This window comes from Rattus norvegicus, chromosome 2, assembly GCF_036323735.1.
Source record: "Rattus norvegicus strain BN/NHsdMcwi chromosome 2, GRCr8, whole genome shotgun sequence".
NCBI lineage: Eukaryota > Metazoa > Chordata > Mammalia > Rodentia > Muridae > Rattus > Rattus norvegicus.
In genome coordinates, this window is record NC_086020.1 from 26,067,213 (window position 1) to 26,086,366 (window position 19,154).

At 46.2% G+C, this 19,154-nt stretch overlaps 1 protein-coding gene across 1 annotated transcript in view; it reads right to left on the reverse strand.

The window, feature by feature from the left end:
* Positions 1 to 19,154, reverse strand: part of Cmya5 (cardiomyopathy associated 5) — a 98,729-nt gene that overhangs the window by 52,668 nt on the left and 26,907 nt on the right. Inside the window, exon 2 of the mRNA XM_006231789.5 lies at positions 1,756 to 11,875. Coding sequence (XP_006231851.1) covers positions 1,756 to 11,875 — 10,120 coding nt within the window. The remainder of the gene's footprint in view (positions 1 to 1,755; positions 11,876 to 19,154) is intronic.

The following is a 19,154-nucleotide window of genomic DNA, read 5'->3' on the forward strand; positions in this document are numbered from 1 at the left end:
CAAACTAACAGACGAAAAAATGGAGAAGATCTTCAAACACATGGGCACTGAAGATAATTTCCTGAACAAAACACCAGTGGCTTATGCTCTAAGATCAAGAATCGACAAATGGGACCTCATAAAACTGCAAAACTTCTGTAAGGCAAAGGACACTGTCATTAGGACAGAATGGCAACCAACAGATTGGGAAAAGATCTCTACCAATCCTACATCCAATAGAGGACTAATATCCAAAATATACAAAGAACTCAAGAAGTTAGACTCCAGAGAGCCAAATAACCCTATTAAAAATGGGGTTCAGAGCTAAACAAAGAATTCACAGCTGAGGAATAGCGAATGGCTGAGAAGCACCTAAAGACATGTTCAACATCCTTAGCCATCAGGGAAATGCAAATCAAAACAACCCTGAGATTCCACCTCACACCAGTGAGAATGGCTAAGATCAAAACCTCAGGTGACAACAGATGCTGGCAAGGATGTGGAGAAAGAGGAACATGCCTCCATTGCTGGTGGGAGTGCAAACTGGTACAACCACTCTGGAATTCAGTCTGGAGGTTCCTCAGAAAATTGGACATTGCACTACCTGAGGACCCAGCTACACCTCTCCTGGGCAAATGATGTTCTAACATACAACAAGGACACATGCTCCATGTTCATAGCAGCCTTATTTATAATAGCCAGAAGCTGGAAAGAACCCAGATGCCAAAAAACACACAGGGTATGCACTCACTGATAAGTAGATATTAGCCCAAAAGCTCAAATTACCCAAGATAAAATCCACAGACCACATGAAGGTCTGAAGGTAAGAAAAAGGATGACCAAAGTGTGGATGCTTCAGTCCTTCTTAAAAGGAGGAACAAAATATTCATAGGAGGGGATGCAGAGACAAAGTTTGGAGCAGAGACTGAAAGAATGGCCTTTCAGAGTCTGCCCCACCTGGGTATATAGCCCATTTATATACAGCCACCAAAACTAGATAATATTGATGAAGCCAAGAAGTGCAGGCTGACAGGAGCCTGATATAGCTGTCTCCTGAGAGGCTCTGCAAGAACAAGTAAAGTACAGAGGCGAATGTTAGCAGCAAACCATTGAACTGGGAACGGGGTCCCCATTGAAGTAGTTAGAGAAATGATTGAAGGAGCTGAAGGGATTTGCAACTCCATAAGAACAACAATACCAACCAACCAGAGCTCCCAGGTACTAACCCATGTACTATCCAAAGACTACACATGGATAGACCCATGGCTCTGCTGCATAAGTAGCAGAGAATGGCACCAATGGGAGGAGAAGCCCTTGGTCCTGCCAAGCCTGGACCCCCGCCCCAGTGCAGGGGAATGCCAGGGAGGAGGTAGGGAGTGCTTGGGTAGGAAGAACACCCTCATAGAAGAAGGGGAGGGGGATGAGATAGGGGGCTTATGGCTGGGAAACCCGAAAAGGGAATAACATCTGCAATGTAAATTAAAAAAATCCAATTAAAAAAAAAAGAGTCTTTGTTATGAGATAGCAATCTCCCCAGTAGCAATGACCCCTTATCATTTCTTGGTATCCCGAGAACCTAGAAAAAAATGCTCTGACATATAACCTACCCATAAAACTAACGATAAGCTAGTTGTAACTAAATTCTTAGTGAAATATCCATACATTTTCAGACCATTTTGCTTAAAATAAATATCAAACACTAGTCATTTTTTTTTAAGAAAAGGCAAAAGCAAACCCAGTATCTGTGAACAATTTGTATGTGTTAAGTTGGTTTACCTTAACAGCACTTATAGCTGTGTCAAGGGCTGAAACCTCATGGTGTTTGTGAATGTCCAGCACCTTGTCCATTTCAGAGACCAGGCTTTTGCAGGTGTAGCAGTAAGAGTCAACCTGGGCCTTTTTCTGTTCCTTTTGTGTCTTAGTGGTCACTGATTCTCGTGCTGACTGATCTTCTCCCCCTCTGTCCCACTCTTCCTGTGAAGCAGACTTTCTTGGTTCCCCCTCACTCATGAGTTCCCGTTCCCCAGCATGTGACAAGGACTCCGTTCCTTGAGGTAACACTTCCTTGGGTGGGGCTTCAGAATAAGGTTCTCCTGGTAAGATGCCTTGACTGACTATTTCCTGATTCAGAGAGTCAACGAAGTCATACTCGTCCTGTACAGGGATGTTGTGGAGCCTCTCTTCACGTGACACACATGGGACCAGCTCTTCTTGTGATACTTCGGGAGCATAAGTGGCACCTGCTGTAGATTCTTCCTCTGGGAAAGACACTTGTACTGGGACATTCAGATTGACCTCTGGACTTGCATTTCCTGCTTCATGACCCTGGCTGCTTGGCTCACTCGTCCGAACACGGTGGGTGTCCTGGAATGGGACTGCGTAGCTCATCTCCTGGGTGATTGCTGTGACTTGCTCTGTAACGGGAGCTTTCTGCTGCGTTGCTACCTCATTGAGAGTCTCCGTGTGGCTTACGGGCTCTCCCTCCCTGTCAATGACCTTGTGCTGTTCTTCCAGATTCCTCTCCCAAAAACTAGTTCCAGGCTTTCTCCCGATTTCACTTTCTGCGATTCTCAGTTGCTGTGAACCGTTTTCGCCAACTGGCTTTTCTTCCAGGCTTTGGCCTTGGTCTTCCTGATTTACAGATTCGTCATGAAGAATGTCATCTTTGAGTACATACTTCTCGAAGTACATGCCTGTTCCATCGTCGGTGTCAGAATGTCGCCTTGGAAATGACGTCTCAGAATCCACGCTGCCACCCTCTGAAGCTGTTTCTCCTTCATTCTTCTCCCCCAGTGCCCCCTCGTACAGATCCTTATAGAAGAAGGAAAGTGCAGGTGGCTCCTCTAACAGCTCAGGGTTAACAGCCTTGGGGGTGGTGGGAAATATCTGTCTTCTTGACAGCACTCCTTCCTCCACATCGAATAGAGGCATCCCGGGAGACCTGGAGTCCACATCTACACCGACACCCTTCGGAGCATTTTCTTCACTCGGTTTTTGGATAACCAAAGACTTCGGCATCTCTGCATGAGATGACTTGCTACCATTTTTTTCTGGCCCATAAAAGCTTTCGTCTAACTTTACTAAGTCATATTCGTGGTCTAGGGTCTGTTCAGCTGAACTCTCTGGGAAAGACGTCAGTGTTTCTGTGGCTTCCTCTGAGGAGCCCTCAACAGTTGATTTCTGTCTTTCTGAGCCTGGGGAAAGGTTATAATCGATCAAAGTATATTTTTCAAAATAATCCTCTTCACCAGAAACTCCTGGTTGGATTGACGTGAAATCCCCTGACCTCGAGCCTGTGGCTGTCTCCTCCTTTGTCTGGTAAGATTCCTTTGGTTCATTTTCTGTCGGCGATGTGATTTTCCTATCAGGAACTTCTAACTCGCTCTTCTGTGTTTTATGGGAAGCGACTGCTTTCCTCTCATCGCAAACAGATATGCTTTTAAACGAGGATTTCTCTTCCAAATACTGTAAGTTATCTTGCATTTGTTCACTTTCTTCCTGATCCACCGAGGGGATGAAGGCAGGGGCATGGATGTTCAATATCTCACAGCCCTCAGAAATGATGCTAAAAGCACTCTTCTGCTCTTCTGAAAGGCCGGCTGGCTTGCTGGTCACTGAAAATTCTTCACCTTTCCCAGAGGTGCCTTCGGGCTCCTGGGGTGTGCCTCCCACAGGAGGCGCTCCATCAGCACTGACGGCTGAGGCACTGAGCATAAACTGAGTATAGCTGCTTGCCGCTGAGGAGAGTGGCTCGTTTCTGTGCACATCCTCCATAGCTTCCAAGTGACGCTTTGAGATAAGAACAGACTGTTTCGGCATCTCTTCTGGGTGATCTTTAGATGTCTGGATAGTATGAACTGTAGGCCTATCTGACCGTGTCTCTTGTTTCTTCGCTGTTTGTTCTAGAGAAGTTTCTAGAGTCGGCGGTCCTAAATTGTTTGTCTCATCCGTAATGTGTCCTGCTGTCCTCTCGGCAGCCCTAGATAGGGGCCTTGGCTGCGCATGTCCATCTTCAGCAGCCACCGAAGCAGCAAGGGACAACTCGGGCATCACAAACTGCCTCCTTTCCTCTTTGAGATCCACTCTACTCTCACGTGACTTCTCCAACTCCAGATTTCCTCCCTGAGTAAAAGAATGGCCATCCACTTCCTCTCCATGGGGAGGCTCCACACGGGAAGCCTTGGTTTTCTCTACTAAAGTTTTACCTTCTTCCTGGGGATGTGGTTTGGTTTCTGCTGCCTTTCTCTCCCCAATTTCTGGGTATACCTCTGTGAATATATGCTCTGGTTTTTCAATAACTGGTGGTGGTTTAACCGGAGAAGGTGGTTGGGCCTTATCCCAAGAGATGGCTGACGCACCAGGCACAGGCATGGCTGCCGCAGGGGAAGAGGACAGGCCTCCCTCCTTCTCACCTTCTGGAAATACCCGTTCCTGCGCTTCCTTTTCTCTCCTCTCAGAAGCAAGAGTCTTGCTGGGTTTTTCCATGAGCTCCTCCCTTGGAGAGATGCGCTGTTCCAGCCTCTCAGCAGCTTTTGATCCTTCCGATTTGAAAGGTCGAGATTCCGGCATCATTTGCAACTTTCCTACTGCTTTATTTTCCCCTACTTCCAAGGGAGCCATGATTTCTTGCTTCTCTGCCAGCCCCTTCTCCCCTGCCAAGGAAAATGATCTAGTTCCCCAGCCGTCCTTCTCCACCGCTGGGCGTTCCACTTCCTCTTCATGACGCTCCAGAGACGTGGGCTTTGGCATTTCTTGCCTCAGTCTGTCTTCACCGAGATCAATTAGGCTGTCTTCTGACTCCACCGGCAAACTCACTGGTGCCTGCTTCTCTGAGTCCATCCTCGCGAAGGCGGACAAAGTTGATTCTGGCCGTTGTGGCGTTCTATCGACTACGTCAGATGACAAGAGCTGTGCTTCTTTGTGACCACTGCTTGGCTCTTCCTTAAGAACAGAAATACTCCACATAGACGGAGGAGCGATCTCTGGCTTCTGGTGTCTTTGGCTCTCAGTAACATGAAGAGGCGCCGTGTTCTGGGCTTCTTCCATACCCACTTTCTCACCCATTGGGGAGCGAGGATGAATTCCAGGATGTTCATCACCAGCTGAAGTAGCTAAGTTTTCACCCATTCCCTCTGAAAAGCCTGGGAGTCCTTTCTTCCCGTAGTTTTCAGAGTTAGAGGCAGGCTGCTTTAAAACGTCCGTGTTTGGTAAAAATGTGAGTTTTTCTCCACCTCTGGGTTCTTCACCCAGCTTAACTGTGACCTCAGGTAAAGAGTGAACCCCTGGCTTCTCAGCTACAGTAACCTCAGCAGGAACCGCACCCTTAGGCTCTACGGCAGTTAGTGCTTTCTCTAGAGAGGGACTTGGCTGAGTCTCTAGATCTTTATTGTCAGCAACCTTATTATCTGGAGTGCTCGATCCAAACAATAAACTAGACATCCACGATTTGAAAGACGAAATTCCTTTCTTCCCCTTCTCTGCAGGAAGACATTGCTCAGCCACCAGTGACTTCTCAGATGGCTTTTGTGTCACCCCTGGGGTCTCCGGGGGTTGAGGTGCAACATTTGCTTTCACGGCAGGGACTTGCACGTCGGGGGCTAGCTTTCGCCCTTCCTCAGCATCACCTACGGCCTTTGACTGAACCCTCGTGGGTTCTTGAGATGGCTTCTCACCGGACACTGGTGCTATGCTTGCTTCTTGGTTTTTGCCCACTGTGGGTTCTACAACTTCAGCCAGGAAATGTGCTGAGCTGGCAGGAATTGGGGTTGCCTGCTCCACTGATGGGCCAGTCCCTGATTTTTGGATAGTTCTTCCAAGAGGTAGTTTGAGTTCCATCTGGACATCTTCTTTGCAAGGCTTGGGAAATTCTGCATTTGTCTTCTCTGATACTGAATTTTCACTCTCCATGAAAGAACTGTTCTGCCTCTCCTCTGCTCTGCCTCTATCTGTCTTCCCAACAGGAACCACGGCCTCTGTTTCTTCAGAAAGATAAGTCTTAGTGGTGAAGGTTTCTACCTTGCCACTAGATACACGGAGGATAGATGCTTGTTCTTGCAATGGCAAATGGGGTTCTTCCTGCTTCCTGATTCCAGGTGTGTGATCTGAATCCAACGGGGCAGCCCCGAGTTTCTCTGGCATCAGATCCTTGCTCTCAGAGGACTCCAGCTGCCTGGGTCCTGGTTTTCTATCTTCATGCTGACTGACCAAGCCATCTGGCTTGTCCAGCATCCGGGTGTTATCCTTGGGAGAAATCAGAGTCTCCTTCACTTCTGTTCCTATAACATCGGCAGGCTCAGCTGTCATGAATGGCTTCGGTTGCTCCAGATTCTCTTTCCTCTGTGCTAATTGTTTAATACCCAGGTCTGGCTTCTCTGCAAAAGAGCTGCCCACATCAGGCACCTTAACAGCTTGACCCTCGGGAAGGGTCTTTTTAAGCTCTTTTTGCTTTATGGGAAGGTCAGAAGAAGCAGTCTCTAGTGGAGACGTAGCAGGCACAGGGAGCCCCCTATGTTCTTCTTGCTCTTTTCCTGCACTCCTAAGCTCAGTGGGGCCCTTTTCTAAGACACTGGGTTTCACTATTTCTATACCTAAGGACCCATCCCTGTCTCTACTATCGGTGAGTTCCAACCCCACAGTCGGTGCTTCTGAGAACCGTTTGGGCTTCTTAGGTTCTGGGGGGAGCTTTACGAGCTCTTCTTTTCCTGAGAGGAAACTCCCCAGCACTGGAGACGATGTCTCCTCTGCTTGTCCGTTCATCTCATCCCTGAGTGCCAGTAACGTTGGGGCTAGATCATCTGACACTAAATTTTCGGAATCAGGAGACCTTGTCATCTCCTCGGGTTTGTCATCCGGCACCGTGTGTTTGGGTGTGGGCGACACTTGTGATGGAGGAGGCTCAGTGTCTTCTCTCTCTACCTCACTCCATAAGTCGATGGGAAGTTTGGGTTCAGGCCTTAACACCTCTGAGACAGACACCAAGTTCTTTTTCTGTGGCGAAGTGGATTCTTTAGACTCAGGAGCTGGGGAGAGTGAAATGCCTCGTTTGTCTTCTACCCCAGTTTCCGCAGCCACATCTGAGGGCACCTTGGCTCCTGGCCACCCACGTTTAACTTCTTCAGTTTCTACTTTTGACCAATCAGAGAGCTCTGAGGGAGATGATAAACTTAGAGACGACTCTAATCTCCCTTTTTCCTCTGCTTCTGGCCAAGCCGAGCCTCTGAACGAAGAGCTGTCAAGGACAGCAGCAGCTTCTTTAATTGGTTCCTTCTCTCCCGCTCTGAGAACTGTGGGATCGGCTGCAGACATGGTGAGAGATGGCTCACCACTTCCTAACCCCCTCTCCCCTACTCCCTTAAAGCCCGGATGTTCGGCAGGGCCGGCAAGAGACGAGTCTGTCAGGATCTCATCTCTGCCTAACGCAGCTGAATTTGAATCAAGCTTAGTTACTGGCACTGGAGTGGCAGAAACGCTGGCTTTGGTTTCTCTCTCCGTTTCTTCCCGCAATGCTGGAAGCGCGGTTGGTGCAGGTGGATGATGCTCAACTTCCCTCTCGATTCCCGACGAGGCTGCAGGAAGTTCCCTGGTTATTTTGGATTCCTGTTTCACTTCCTTTTGCACCGCGGATAAAACCTTACGTCCAGAAATAGATGTTTCCTCTGGAGGTGAATGCGGTTTTACCACTTCAGGCTCATTCTTTGACAACATTCTCTGTTCTAGTTCAGAAGTCACAGCTGGAGCTAAATCGGGCTTGACATCCGCCTTTGGCTCATCTCCCATGTCAGACAAAACTGAATATCTCATCCCAGACCCTGGAACATTTGGGGGCTGAGGTTCTGGTGTCTGATCCTGTGATTTGTGTGCTGTCGCTTCTTGAGAATCCGGCACAATTTCTTCCCGTCTGACTTTGGGCAAAGCCATCTGTTCCTCTGCACTTGTGAGTGTGAGCGATGCTTTGGGTTCCCGTTCTGTCTTAGGGACACGGGCTGACTCAGGTGAAACGGAGAACTGAGATGTGGACAAAATGGATGCGGTTTCTTCCTTTACCACAGATGAGACTGCAGATGCAGAAGCTGCTATGGTAGATGCTGTCGAACTACTCTTAGCATCTGTCTCCTCCCATCCACTGGTTAAAGGTGGTGGTACCACATCTTCAGCCTCGGGCTCCAGAGATGCTTGAGTTTTCTGCCGTTGGGCCAGGATGAGATATTCAGATACAGAGGTTGAAACCGTTGGAACATCTGGCTTAGTTTCTGCTTGGCCTGTCGTTGTCATAACTGCTGAAGGTGGCAGGCTCAGATCTTCAAACACAGGTATAGAAGGGAAAGGCTCCTCTTTCCGCTCCTTCGATGGAGCAGAATGCTCGGGCACCGGCGTGGCCACTGAGGATCCTGTCTCTTCTTCATCTGCCCCTGAGAAGTAGGGAAAGTCAGGCACAGGACTCATTGGGAGTAATTCATCTGCCTCGACTTTGTTCCGCTCTGTTTCTGCGATTCTGTACGGTGGGATTGAAACCTGTGATGCTGAATCTGGAGAAAAGAGTTCAGCCTCTTCGGTGTCCTCATCGGACAGAACAGTGTGCTCAGAGGGCGACGTTAAACACAGTGGAGAGTCACGCCCCAGCTCTCTTCTCTCTAGTTCCTGAGTTGGATAGGGTGAGAAAGAGAATTCTGATGCAAACGCAGAATCAGGGGAAAGGGGCCCAATGCTGTCCTCTTCCTGCCCTGGCTCTGATAGAGCTGAGGGTGAGGAGGCACCTTTTAGAAGCAGAGGCGATGTGTGGACAAGCTCTGGTGTGGAAGAGAATGAGCGCTGCTGGCCTTCTCCACTCCTTTCTTCGGATAGGCCCTCTTGTTCGGATGAGGTGGGCCAGGAAGGCGGGGCCTGGCTTTCAGAAAGCAACTCAGTGGTTTGTGGAGGGAGAGTGCGTTCAGCTGCAGGGACCTCACTGGATGAAGATAGCTCGATGGCTTCCTTTTCTTCCTCTAACAGGATTGTCGGCTCAGCAAGGCCTTTGGGTTTGAATTGGGGCGTGTCATCTCCTGTTTTTTCGGGGGGTTCCTGTGTTGCACTTTGAGGAACTGAGGGTTTAAATGGCAGTTTTGAATCTGATACGAAACTTCCACTTTCTAGACCCTCATCTTCTGATAGAGCGGCATGTCTGAGTGTGGTAGCCAGGGGTGGCAAATGGCATTCAGAAGCCTTCTCACTTAGTGATGGCGAGTGAGGGTATTCAGAAGTGGCATCCACAGCTGAAGAAAGTAGCCCAATATCTTCTTTCTCATCTTCTGTCTGAATAATGGGCTCAGAAACATGTTGGGATTTTAGCGGGAGCTTAGGGTCACCGGCTCTTACCAGCAACTCTTGCACATGCGCTGGACCAGAATACTCAGTCGCAGATAGAGAATCTGAGGCCTCTGTCTCTGAGGCCTCATCTCCAGACAGGACCAGATTGTCTGGTGAAACTGTTGAAAAGAGTGGGGACTGGGTGGAAGATGTCTTCTCAGTGGTGGATGGAGAGAGAGAATGCTCAGATACAGAGGTCACAGCTGGGGAGTAAGACTCACGTTCCTCCTCGTCCTCTGAAAAGACGGCAGGTTCACTAGATTTCACATCAGATACAGAAACTGCCTCTACTTCTAGCTTCTCTGACTTACGGTTCAAATCCTGTAGGACTGAATACTCAGATACAAAAGCAGAATCAGTAGAAACAGATTCGCTTTCCTCTCTTTCTTCCTCGGACAAGGTGATATGTTCAGGTGTGAATGTCATCTGTGATGGGAGAATGGGCTCTTTTCTGTGCTCCACTTCAGGGGACAAAGGCAATGGGGAATCCTTCTCAGAAACTAAAGGACTTTCTGGGTAATCAAGTTCTATGATCTCTTCTTCTAGACTAGAATCTTCAGGTTCAATGGTATCTGTGATTGGTAGAGAAGTTTCTGCTCCACTCTCTACTTCCTGTGATGCAAGGGAGAGAAGAGGCTCGGGCGCATGCTCCTCCTCCCTATGGACTATGGGCTCAGGCGCATGCTCCTCCTCTCTATGGACTATGGGCTCAGGCGCATGCTTCTCTCTATGGACTAGAGGCTCAGGCGCATGCTCCTCCTCTCTATGGACTATGGGCTCAGGCGCATGCTCCTCCTCTCTACGGACTATGGGCTCAGGCGCATGCTCCTCCTCTCTATGGACTATGGGTTCAGGCGCATGCTTCTCTCTATGGACTATGGGCTCAGGCGCATGCTCCTGCTCTCTATGGACTATGGGCTCAGGCGCATGCTCCTCCTCTCTATGGACTAGGGGCTCAGGCGCATGTTCCTCCTCTCTATGGACTAGGGGCTCAGGCGCATGCTCCTCTCTGTGGTCTATGGGCTCAGGCGCATGCTCCTCCTCTCTATGGACTATGGGCTCAGGCGCATGCTCCTCCTCTCTATGGACTATGGGCTCAGGCGCATGCTCCTCCTCTCTATGGACTATGGGCTCAGGCGCATGCTCCTCCTCTCTATGGACTAGGGGCTCAGGCGCATGCTCCTCCTCTCTATGGACTAGGGGCTCAGGCGCATGCTCCTCCTCTCTGTGGTCTATGGGCTCAGGCGCATGCTCCTCTTCTCTGTGGTCTATGGGCTCAGATGAGGTCACAGGTTCAGACACTGGTTCCATTTTTTCTCTTGAAATCGGCTCTAACTCTTCCATGTCTGGCTCAAACCCTTCTTGGATGGCTGGTCCTGGTCTTGATGGTCCTGTCTTCAAAGACTCTTTCTCTGCCTCCCATGACATGGAATGGTTAACGGAAACCATGCCTTCCTGTTCCACATCATTAGCTAAGCCTGACAAGCCTGACGCATCCTCTGAACTTTCCATTCCTTGTGAGTTCTGCTCCAGTTCTTCCTTTGCTCTTTCGGGGACCATGGTTGCTGGAGTGCTGGGTGGTTCTGTTCTGTAGGTCTTTGACTCGTCAGCTGGCTGTTGTTGCACGGTCTGTGAAGGTCTGAGATGTTCTTCTTGATCGGCTGTATCATTTCTTGAATAAGAGGGTAATGTGTGTTCTGTTGAAGATGTAGCATTTAAGAGGGAATCAGTATATGTTTTCTTTTGCTCTTCGTGACTAAACAATGAGGTCATGGACCCTTTGGAGAGGGCACCTCTCCAGGGTGGAGCAAGCTCTCTTGCCCTGTCTTCTTCTGGGCTCTGGGCTAATTTCCTTTGGGAAGCTATGTTAGAACCACCATTGCTCAAATCCGGCTCTAGACTAATGGATGATTCTTTCCCTCTCCTGTAGTGTATTTCCTTAATCACATAACCTTTTGGCAGTGTCCCATAAAATTGTAGAGGAATTAACTCTTCTTTAACTGAATTGAACATCTTTATTTTGTATTGTACCGTTCCTATGTAGACTGGCTTCAATACTAATGGTTTGTGCTCTTTGTAGATAGCCCCAGTGATGGGAGGCGTATTTGATTCAGTCTTCTTCCTTCTTGTTTTATCATAAGTGCCAATAGATGACTTTTCTTTCTCAGTATTGAGCACGGGCTTTTCTGAAATTAAAGGACCATCTTCTTGGTTTGTCAGAACATCTTGCGATTCTAGAGAATTCCTTTTTTTGCTGCCTTTCCTACGCAATGATGGTGAGCCCCGCTTGGACTTCTGAGTTCTTTTGCGTGTCCTTTTAACTTCATCCATAATAAAGGAAACACTTCCTGGAGGAGAAGTCAGAGCTGACCCTTCCAAACTACATATTCCCGATGTCTGACTTTCTTCTGAAGCCCAGGGAGTGGAAGATCTGCTTGAATTGGTCTCCCAGGTTATCCCGCTGTCCTCCCGTTGAACTGCCACCATGGAAAAGGATGGGTCAGAGATGATACACTCCTGCTTGATCTTACCCTCTTCATCCTCATCTGATAACCTATGGTGATTAATATCAATAATTATATATTATAGCAATAAAATAAAATTCATATTAATTATTAGAACAAGTAAATATAAAATATAGAAGTCAATAATCCCATCTACCTCAAATGTGGGGTGACTATAAAGTGAGCTAAAGTTCATTTTCACACTTTCCCCATTCTGGGCTGCCCACCTGGTCGTCCCGTGTTCCTCGGTCACTAAGGCTCCCTTCTCTCAGCAGGACCCACATGTGACTCTGGCATCTGTGCTCTTTGTTCCCACAGTTGCCGCCAGACCTAGCTGTGGACCACCCACTCCATCTGCTTCCTAACTGGCCAGGAGTCTGATGCCTGCCTCTTTGATTGGCCCGGTCTCAGCCCCTCCTATTCTCCTTCCAGCTGGCTTTCCCAAGCATCCCATTAGCGAGATCCCTCAGCGAGACAAATCTCAATAAACTCTTCATACTTACAAAACAGGAAGATCCTTGGCTCCGAATTCCCATCCGATTTTATTTCCAAGTACACGCCTCCCCCACTCCTACATGATTAGCTTCTGTTATAACGACAACTGTGTACCACAGAATGGTATCAGATTAACTGTGGGCTGCACAAACAACCATGGTCCTAGGGAATTGGAATGGAACTGGGACTTCCTTTAGCCTAGTGTCACAGTAGCCATCATAACATCATAGCTAATGAATCAATTACGTTTGTGATGATGCTGGGAAAAATCTCTACTCGTTTCCAGTTGCATAAAATCGTAACATATACAATCACATAAAGTATAAAATGCTTGATAATGAGTAAACCATGTTACCAGTTTATGCTACATACTCTTTAGTTGGAATGGATTCCAACTTAACAAACAGAAAACCAGCATTTGCTTAGCATGTGAGAAGCTGTGTGTTTGATTCCCAGAACCAGAAAGAAAAGTTGATGTAAGGCTGCATGCCCTGGCGTGGAATGCTGGCAGTTGCCTTTTCAGAGCCTCGCCTCTGGAGGCCATGGCAGGGTTGACTGCTACCATCTAGTGTGAGTACATGCTACGATGCTCACAGAAAAATGAGACCACTAACCAATGCATCTTTTTAGAGCATGGCCCCATAGTTAGTGTATCGAATTCACTATCTAGTAATTATTTCCTGGGTGCAGTTATAACAAAGGAAGTCCCATGCCTCCTCGCTTCCACCATCTGTAGGATAAGAATAATAATCGAATACACTATAGAGTTGATGGAAGGATTAGTTAATATACAAACAGAATGCTAAGAAACCACTCCCGGTATATAGTTGGAGCTCAATAAATGCTATTTGCTGTCGGGTTTCCATATAATCCTTGAACGTGATATTAGACTCATCTTCAGTGGTACGTGCATTTGGAAGGGCTATCTGCTAGGCCTGCTTCCACATGCCCTGAGACAATGGGCTCAGGCTACCCCTGCATGTGCCCCTGGGCAGCCCCCAGGGGGTGGCTCACTCTTCCTTGTTTTGTTTTTCCCCTTTCCTCCCCTTTGCTATTGCTGCTCCTTCCTTTGAATTGCTTCTCCTCTACCATACCCCAGCTCTGGTAGGGTAGCCAAATTCTGTCTACCCATCAGGGCTTACGTTTAAGATTTCTGCTATGACTATCCTGGCTGATTTAAGCATTGTATACTGGCCATTGTTTCATAAACACTAAGCTAGAGATTAAGGCTGCAGGAGTCTCTTCTCCTAGGAGTATAGCTGTAATTTGAGACAATTAAAAAAAATGTTGATTGGCCTATTGTACTCTTCCACAACAAAAGAAACAAGACTATATAACTGTTAAGCGTAGATATTAAAGCAAAGCACTTTCTTTTTCTAAAAAAGGAAGACATACAAAATTCAGAGCCCTTATTAACTCTTCAAAAATCATTAGTCTCTGCTTCAAAGAGTGGTCCTAAACTCTGGAGTACCTTAGAAACACCTGTGGGAGCCGTAAGAAAATACTGCGACCACCCACACCTCTCCATCACCGCCAAACTGGTATTTCTGTTGGGACAGACTCTGGATATTTCCATATCTTTGGTTTTAAAGCTCTGGGGACTGGAGAGATGGCTCAGTGGTTAAGAGCACTGACTGCTCTTCCAGAGGTCCTGAGTTCAAATCCCAGCAACCACATGGTGGCTCACAACCATCTGTAATGAGATCTGATGCCCTCTGCTGTTGTCTGAAGACAGCGACAGTGTACTTACATATAATAAATAAATAAATGTTTAAAAAGAAAAGCTCTAGGGAGCTTCTATCTGGACACGGAGCGGTGGAACCCTTGCCTGAACAAACCTACTTCTGAAACGTACACAGCATGCTTACAGAGACTTGCTTGCTCTGACTTCTTCCTGGTGCCTTGGGCTTCAGGCCAGGACTTCAGTGCCTGCGGCTGTGCCTCACTACTTTGGTAACCTTCACTGTCCCTGGAAGGCTATCCAGAAGGTACAGATGTGCCCTGCCTTTATCTCCTCAGTGCCCAGCACAGTGGGGCATTAGTCTCTTCCTGTGCTACAGTCTGTGAAAAAGAACAGAAAAGTTCTGCAGAGGACTTGGGTGAAAGGGACTAGGAAGAAGTGGGAGGAATTCATTTCTTCATTTTCCCAGCAGTTTGGCCCTCCTTTACTTGTTTTGGTATTAAGCCACTAAACTTAATTAGGAATCAATTTTGGTCCTAGACTACCTTCCTTTTTTTTTATTTTTCAGACTCTTTTTCATACCTAATTAAGGTTTTTCCTCAAAAATGTTCAACTCAGGCTACCCCTTCTCTCTCCTGCCATTCAAGGTAAAATAGGATGGCATTAAAAAATGAAAGTTACACCACAAACATGGGAGTCGGTATTGGGAAGGCCTGTGCATGCAAAAGCATTATAAAAGCAATTAGAAATTCAATTTAGAGTTCGTTATTGATTGTAAATTCAGTGTGCTCAAGCAGAGACAGTTTCATTACTAGCTAGAATGAGTTCAGGAGTGCTGAACGGAGCACCAGAAGGCAGTATAAAGAATCAGAGACCTGCTGCGTTAGAGTAGCCTAATCAATCACTTGTGTATTCATTGACTATTGTTTCTGCACATAATAAATTTTTGTTAAGTTTAGGTAGTAAAAAAATATAAATATAAAGACATAGGCCCTTCTTCTCTTCCCTGATTGTAGGGATCCAACCCAGGGCACTGCGCATCCCAGACAAGGAAGCTACCACAGACCTATGTCTCCAGCACAAGGCCTGCCTCCAGAAGTTCAAATCTAATATAGTGGCTTAAATGCTATTGGGGAGAGCGGAAAGGTCCAATGAGGGCAGAGGGGGAAGTTTCACAAAAGAGAGGTGTGTGTGTAGGTTTACAGAAGACACAGGAGTTTGGGGATGGGTGAGAAGAGGAGGAGCTAGGAACATGGTGGAGCTTATCCCAGGAAAAGGCCACGGAAGGTGGAGACCGCACATCTGAACAGGCAGCCTGGCTCACTGAGAGGCTAAGCTCAGTCACCGGCAGCGTCTTTTTCAGAGTTCTATCACTGCGAAGAGACGCCATGACCAAAGCAACTCTTATAAAGGATGACATTTAATTGGGGCTGGCTTACAGTTTCAGAGGTTCAGTCCATCATCACCATGGTGGGAAGCATGGTGCTGGAGGAGCTGAGAGTTCTGTATCCAGATCCATAGGCAGCCGGCAGAGAGAGACACTGGGCCTAGCTCGGGCTTTCAAAACCTCAAAGCCCATCCCGAGAGACACACTTCCTCCAACAAGGCCATACTTCCTAATCTTTTCAAATAGTGCCACTCCCTGGTGACCAAGCTTTTGAATCTGTGAGCCCTCGGGGGCCAATTCTTACTCAACCACAAACAGCAATGGAAAATGGCTATCTTCGAATGTGTTTAGCCGTAACCCCAAAATTCATGATATACTTTATCTAAAGAAACAATGAACGTCGTTAGTGAAAGAGAAGTGGTCCCCAGAGAGCTCAGGAAAATTCTTAGAGTTGTTTCTCATTGTGTAGGACAAGTCTTTGCTTTTGGGTACCATCTGCTTTGCCTAATTAAAGATGCTGGCTTTGGATCATCTCTCCCTCTCCCACTGCTTTCTCAACAAGCCACTGTCTGATCATTTCTTAGCTTCCTATTAGGTAATGGTGTGAGAACACCCTTCAGAGTCAGACAGGAGAATGACCCAGCAGGTGTGAGTCAGGTCAAGGAAACAATAGACCCACAATACCAGAGGGAGCCCTGACGGCTCCTTTCCAGGACTGCCTTCCCCTGATTAAGGGAGGTCTTTACTGAGTTTGCTAAGACCATTCTATAAACGTTATGGATGCTTGTCAACTCCATTAAAACAGTTTTTATTTGACTATGACATCATTTTTCCTTTCTATGTTGTTCATAAGAATTACAGCGACCAATATACAGAAACCAATGGTGTGGTTTGACTGTGCTTAGCACAATTAGGAAGTGTGGACTTGTTAGAATAGGTATGGCCTTATTGGTGGGAGTGTGTCGCTGTGGGGGTGGGCTTTGAGGGCTCCTGGTACTCAAGCTCCAGCCAGTGTGGAAGAGACCCTTCTCCTAGCTGCCTGCAGAGTAGAGTCTCCTTTTGGCTGCCTTCAGATCAAGATGTATCACTCTCAGCTCCTTCTTGAGCACCGTGCCTGCCTGGATCCTGGATTCCCACTGATAATAGACTAAACCTCTGAAACTCTAAGCCAGCCCCAATTAAATGTTTTCCTTTATAAGAGTTTGCCTTGGTCATGGTGCTTCTTCACGGCAATAAAACCCTAACTAAGACACCAACCTTGAACTTCTGAATTGCACTCAATATGGGTACAGTGTTAAGACATTTTATATAAAGCTGGGCTTGGTTCTATTACTCATTTAGGGAGTATAGAAATAATACTGAACTTCAATATACTTGGTTACAGTGGGTTTTCTTTTTAAATTTTCATATCAAAACCATGTTGCTTCTTTTTTTTAAAGACTTACTTGTTTATTTATTTATTTATTTGTTTATTTATTTATTTATTTATTTATTTATTTATTTATTTATTTATTATAAGTACACTGTAGCTGTCTTCACACACACCAGAAGAGGGCATCAGATCTCATTACAGATGGTTGTGAGCCACCATGTGGTTGCTGGGATTTGAACTAAGGACCTCTGGAAGAGCAGTCGGTGCTCTTAACCTCTGAGCCCTCTCTCCAGCCCCCATGTTGCTTCTTAAAGCAAGTTAGGAGTCATTGCCTCTTCTCTGGAGGAGTTTGCTGCATTATTTCTCCCTCAAGTATTTGGTAGAATTTCTTGAAGTCTTCAGATCTGGAGTTTTCAGGTAAGGTGTTTATTTGATTATTTATTTGTTTTGGTATTCAGAACAGTCTTTCTGTATAACTCAAGTGGGCTTCTAACCTGTTACCCTCCTGCTTCAGCCTGGGAAAACCACTAGTACATTATGCCTAGCTCATAGTGAAGTGTTTAATAAGTAACTTATTCAGTAGACAAAAAAACTTTAATTGTTGTCTATATCAGATATATTTTGGCTGTTTACATGGTTACCTTGTTGCATTTTGAATATTTTTAATTGCCTTGTATACTTATTGTGGTGGTTTGAATGATAATTGCCCTCAGAGGATCTTATGCCTGAAGACTTTGAATGTTTAGTTCCCAGTTGGCGGAACTATTTGAGAAGGATTAGGAGGCGTGGCTTTGTTGGAGGAGGTGTGCCACTGGGGTTGGGCCTTACAGTTTCAAAAGCCCACATCATTCTCAGTGTGCGCTCTAGTCGCTTCGATTTCAAGATGTGAGCTCTCAGCCCTACTCCAGTGCCATGCCTGCCTGCCTGCCTGCCTGCCTGCTGCAGACAGTCATAGACTCACCCTGCAGAACTGTGAGCCCCAAATAAACTCTTCTATCAGTTGCCTTGGTCGTGGTGCTTTATCACAATAATAGAAAAATAACAAGACACTTATGTTTTAGATGTGCCTCTTACAAGAAGTATATATTTTAAAAATCCATTCTGATAATTCAGATGAAACACTGATTCATTTAAAGACGTTTGTGTTGGGAGCGATGCCCTTGAAGCCCTCCATTGTTGATGTTAAAATTAAGTATGACTAAGTTCATGGAAAATCCCCAGCCAGCTGCAGAAGACTAGTACAAATCTGGTGGTCAAGAAAAATAATAATATGATAAAGTTCTCTTGCTGACTAATAATATGACAAACCTGTGACCTTTATGACAACCTGTCAACATCAGCCTACTCCCTGACCACACGAATACTGTGTCCTTGGCCTGTGTAAATGTTTCACACTTCCCCCCTCCCTCTGTTACCCATGTTATGATATAAATTTAGCCTTGGGAAAAAATAAAATTGTCGCCTTGATCAGACTCTTGTCTTGGCGTCCTTCTTTGTGTCCCTTGTCCCCCATTCTCTTCCAGGTACCCCAACACCCCACTCGTTACACATTTGAGGCTGGATTTTGATTACTGTTTACTGTTTGTACTACCTATTCTATGATCTTTTTTCTCTCTTTTCCTGCTTTATTTTATATTGAATATCCTTATTATTAAATTTTCCTCTCTTTTATAATGGTCTATAAGTTACAGTCTATTTTACTATCCTTATACTGCTGACCCTACAGCATGCACCCTTGACTCATTAATTTCTAACATTAATTGGTACTTTCACTTTTTCTTAAACAATGGGAGTACTGTGAATCACTTTAATTTCAACTCACAGGCCACTATAATTACATATTTTCAGCCTATACTTTTTTAAGTTTCACAAGACATAATTACTTTTGCTTTTTAAAACTGTCAATATTGGGGCTGGGGATTTAGCTCAGTGGTAGAGCACTTGCCTAGGAAGCGCAAGGCCCTGGGTTCGGTCCCCAGCTCCGAAAAAAAGAACCAAAAAAAAAAAAAAACTGTCAATATTTACTGAACTTTGCCTACACGCTAAATCTTTGATCATGCTTCCTTTGCTCCTGCACCTTCCAATATTCTATCTGGAATCATCTCTGCCCTCCCCGAAGAATGCCTCCTGATGCTTCCTCTGTTATGAACTTCCCTGGTGACAAATTCTTAACTACATTTTCATTAAAGTTGCTTTAATATCCTTCCTCTTGAAATTTTCTAAATTATCAGGTATTTTACTTCAGCACTTTAAATCGGCGTTCCGTTATCATCTGTCCTCCGTGGTTATGCGTGGATAAACGAGCTGTCAGTCTCATCATTACCCGTCTTGTAAGCAATGGGAACCTTTTCCCCAGCCAACAACCGTCCGTGTGGGACTTGATACTGTCCTCTA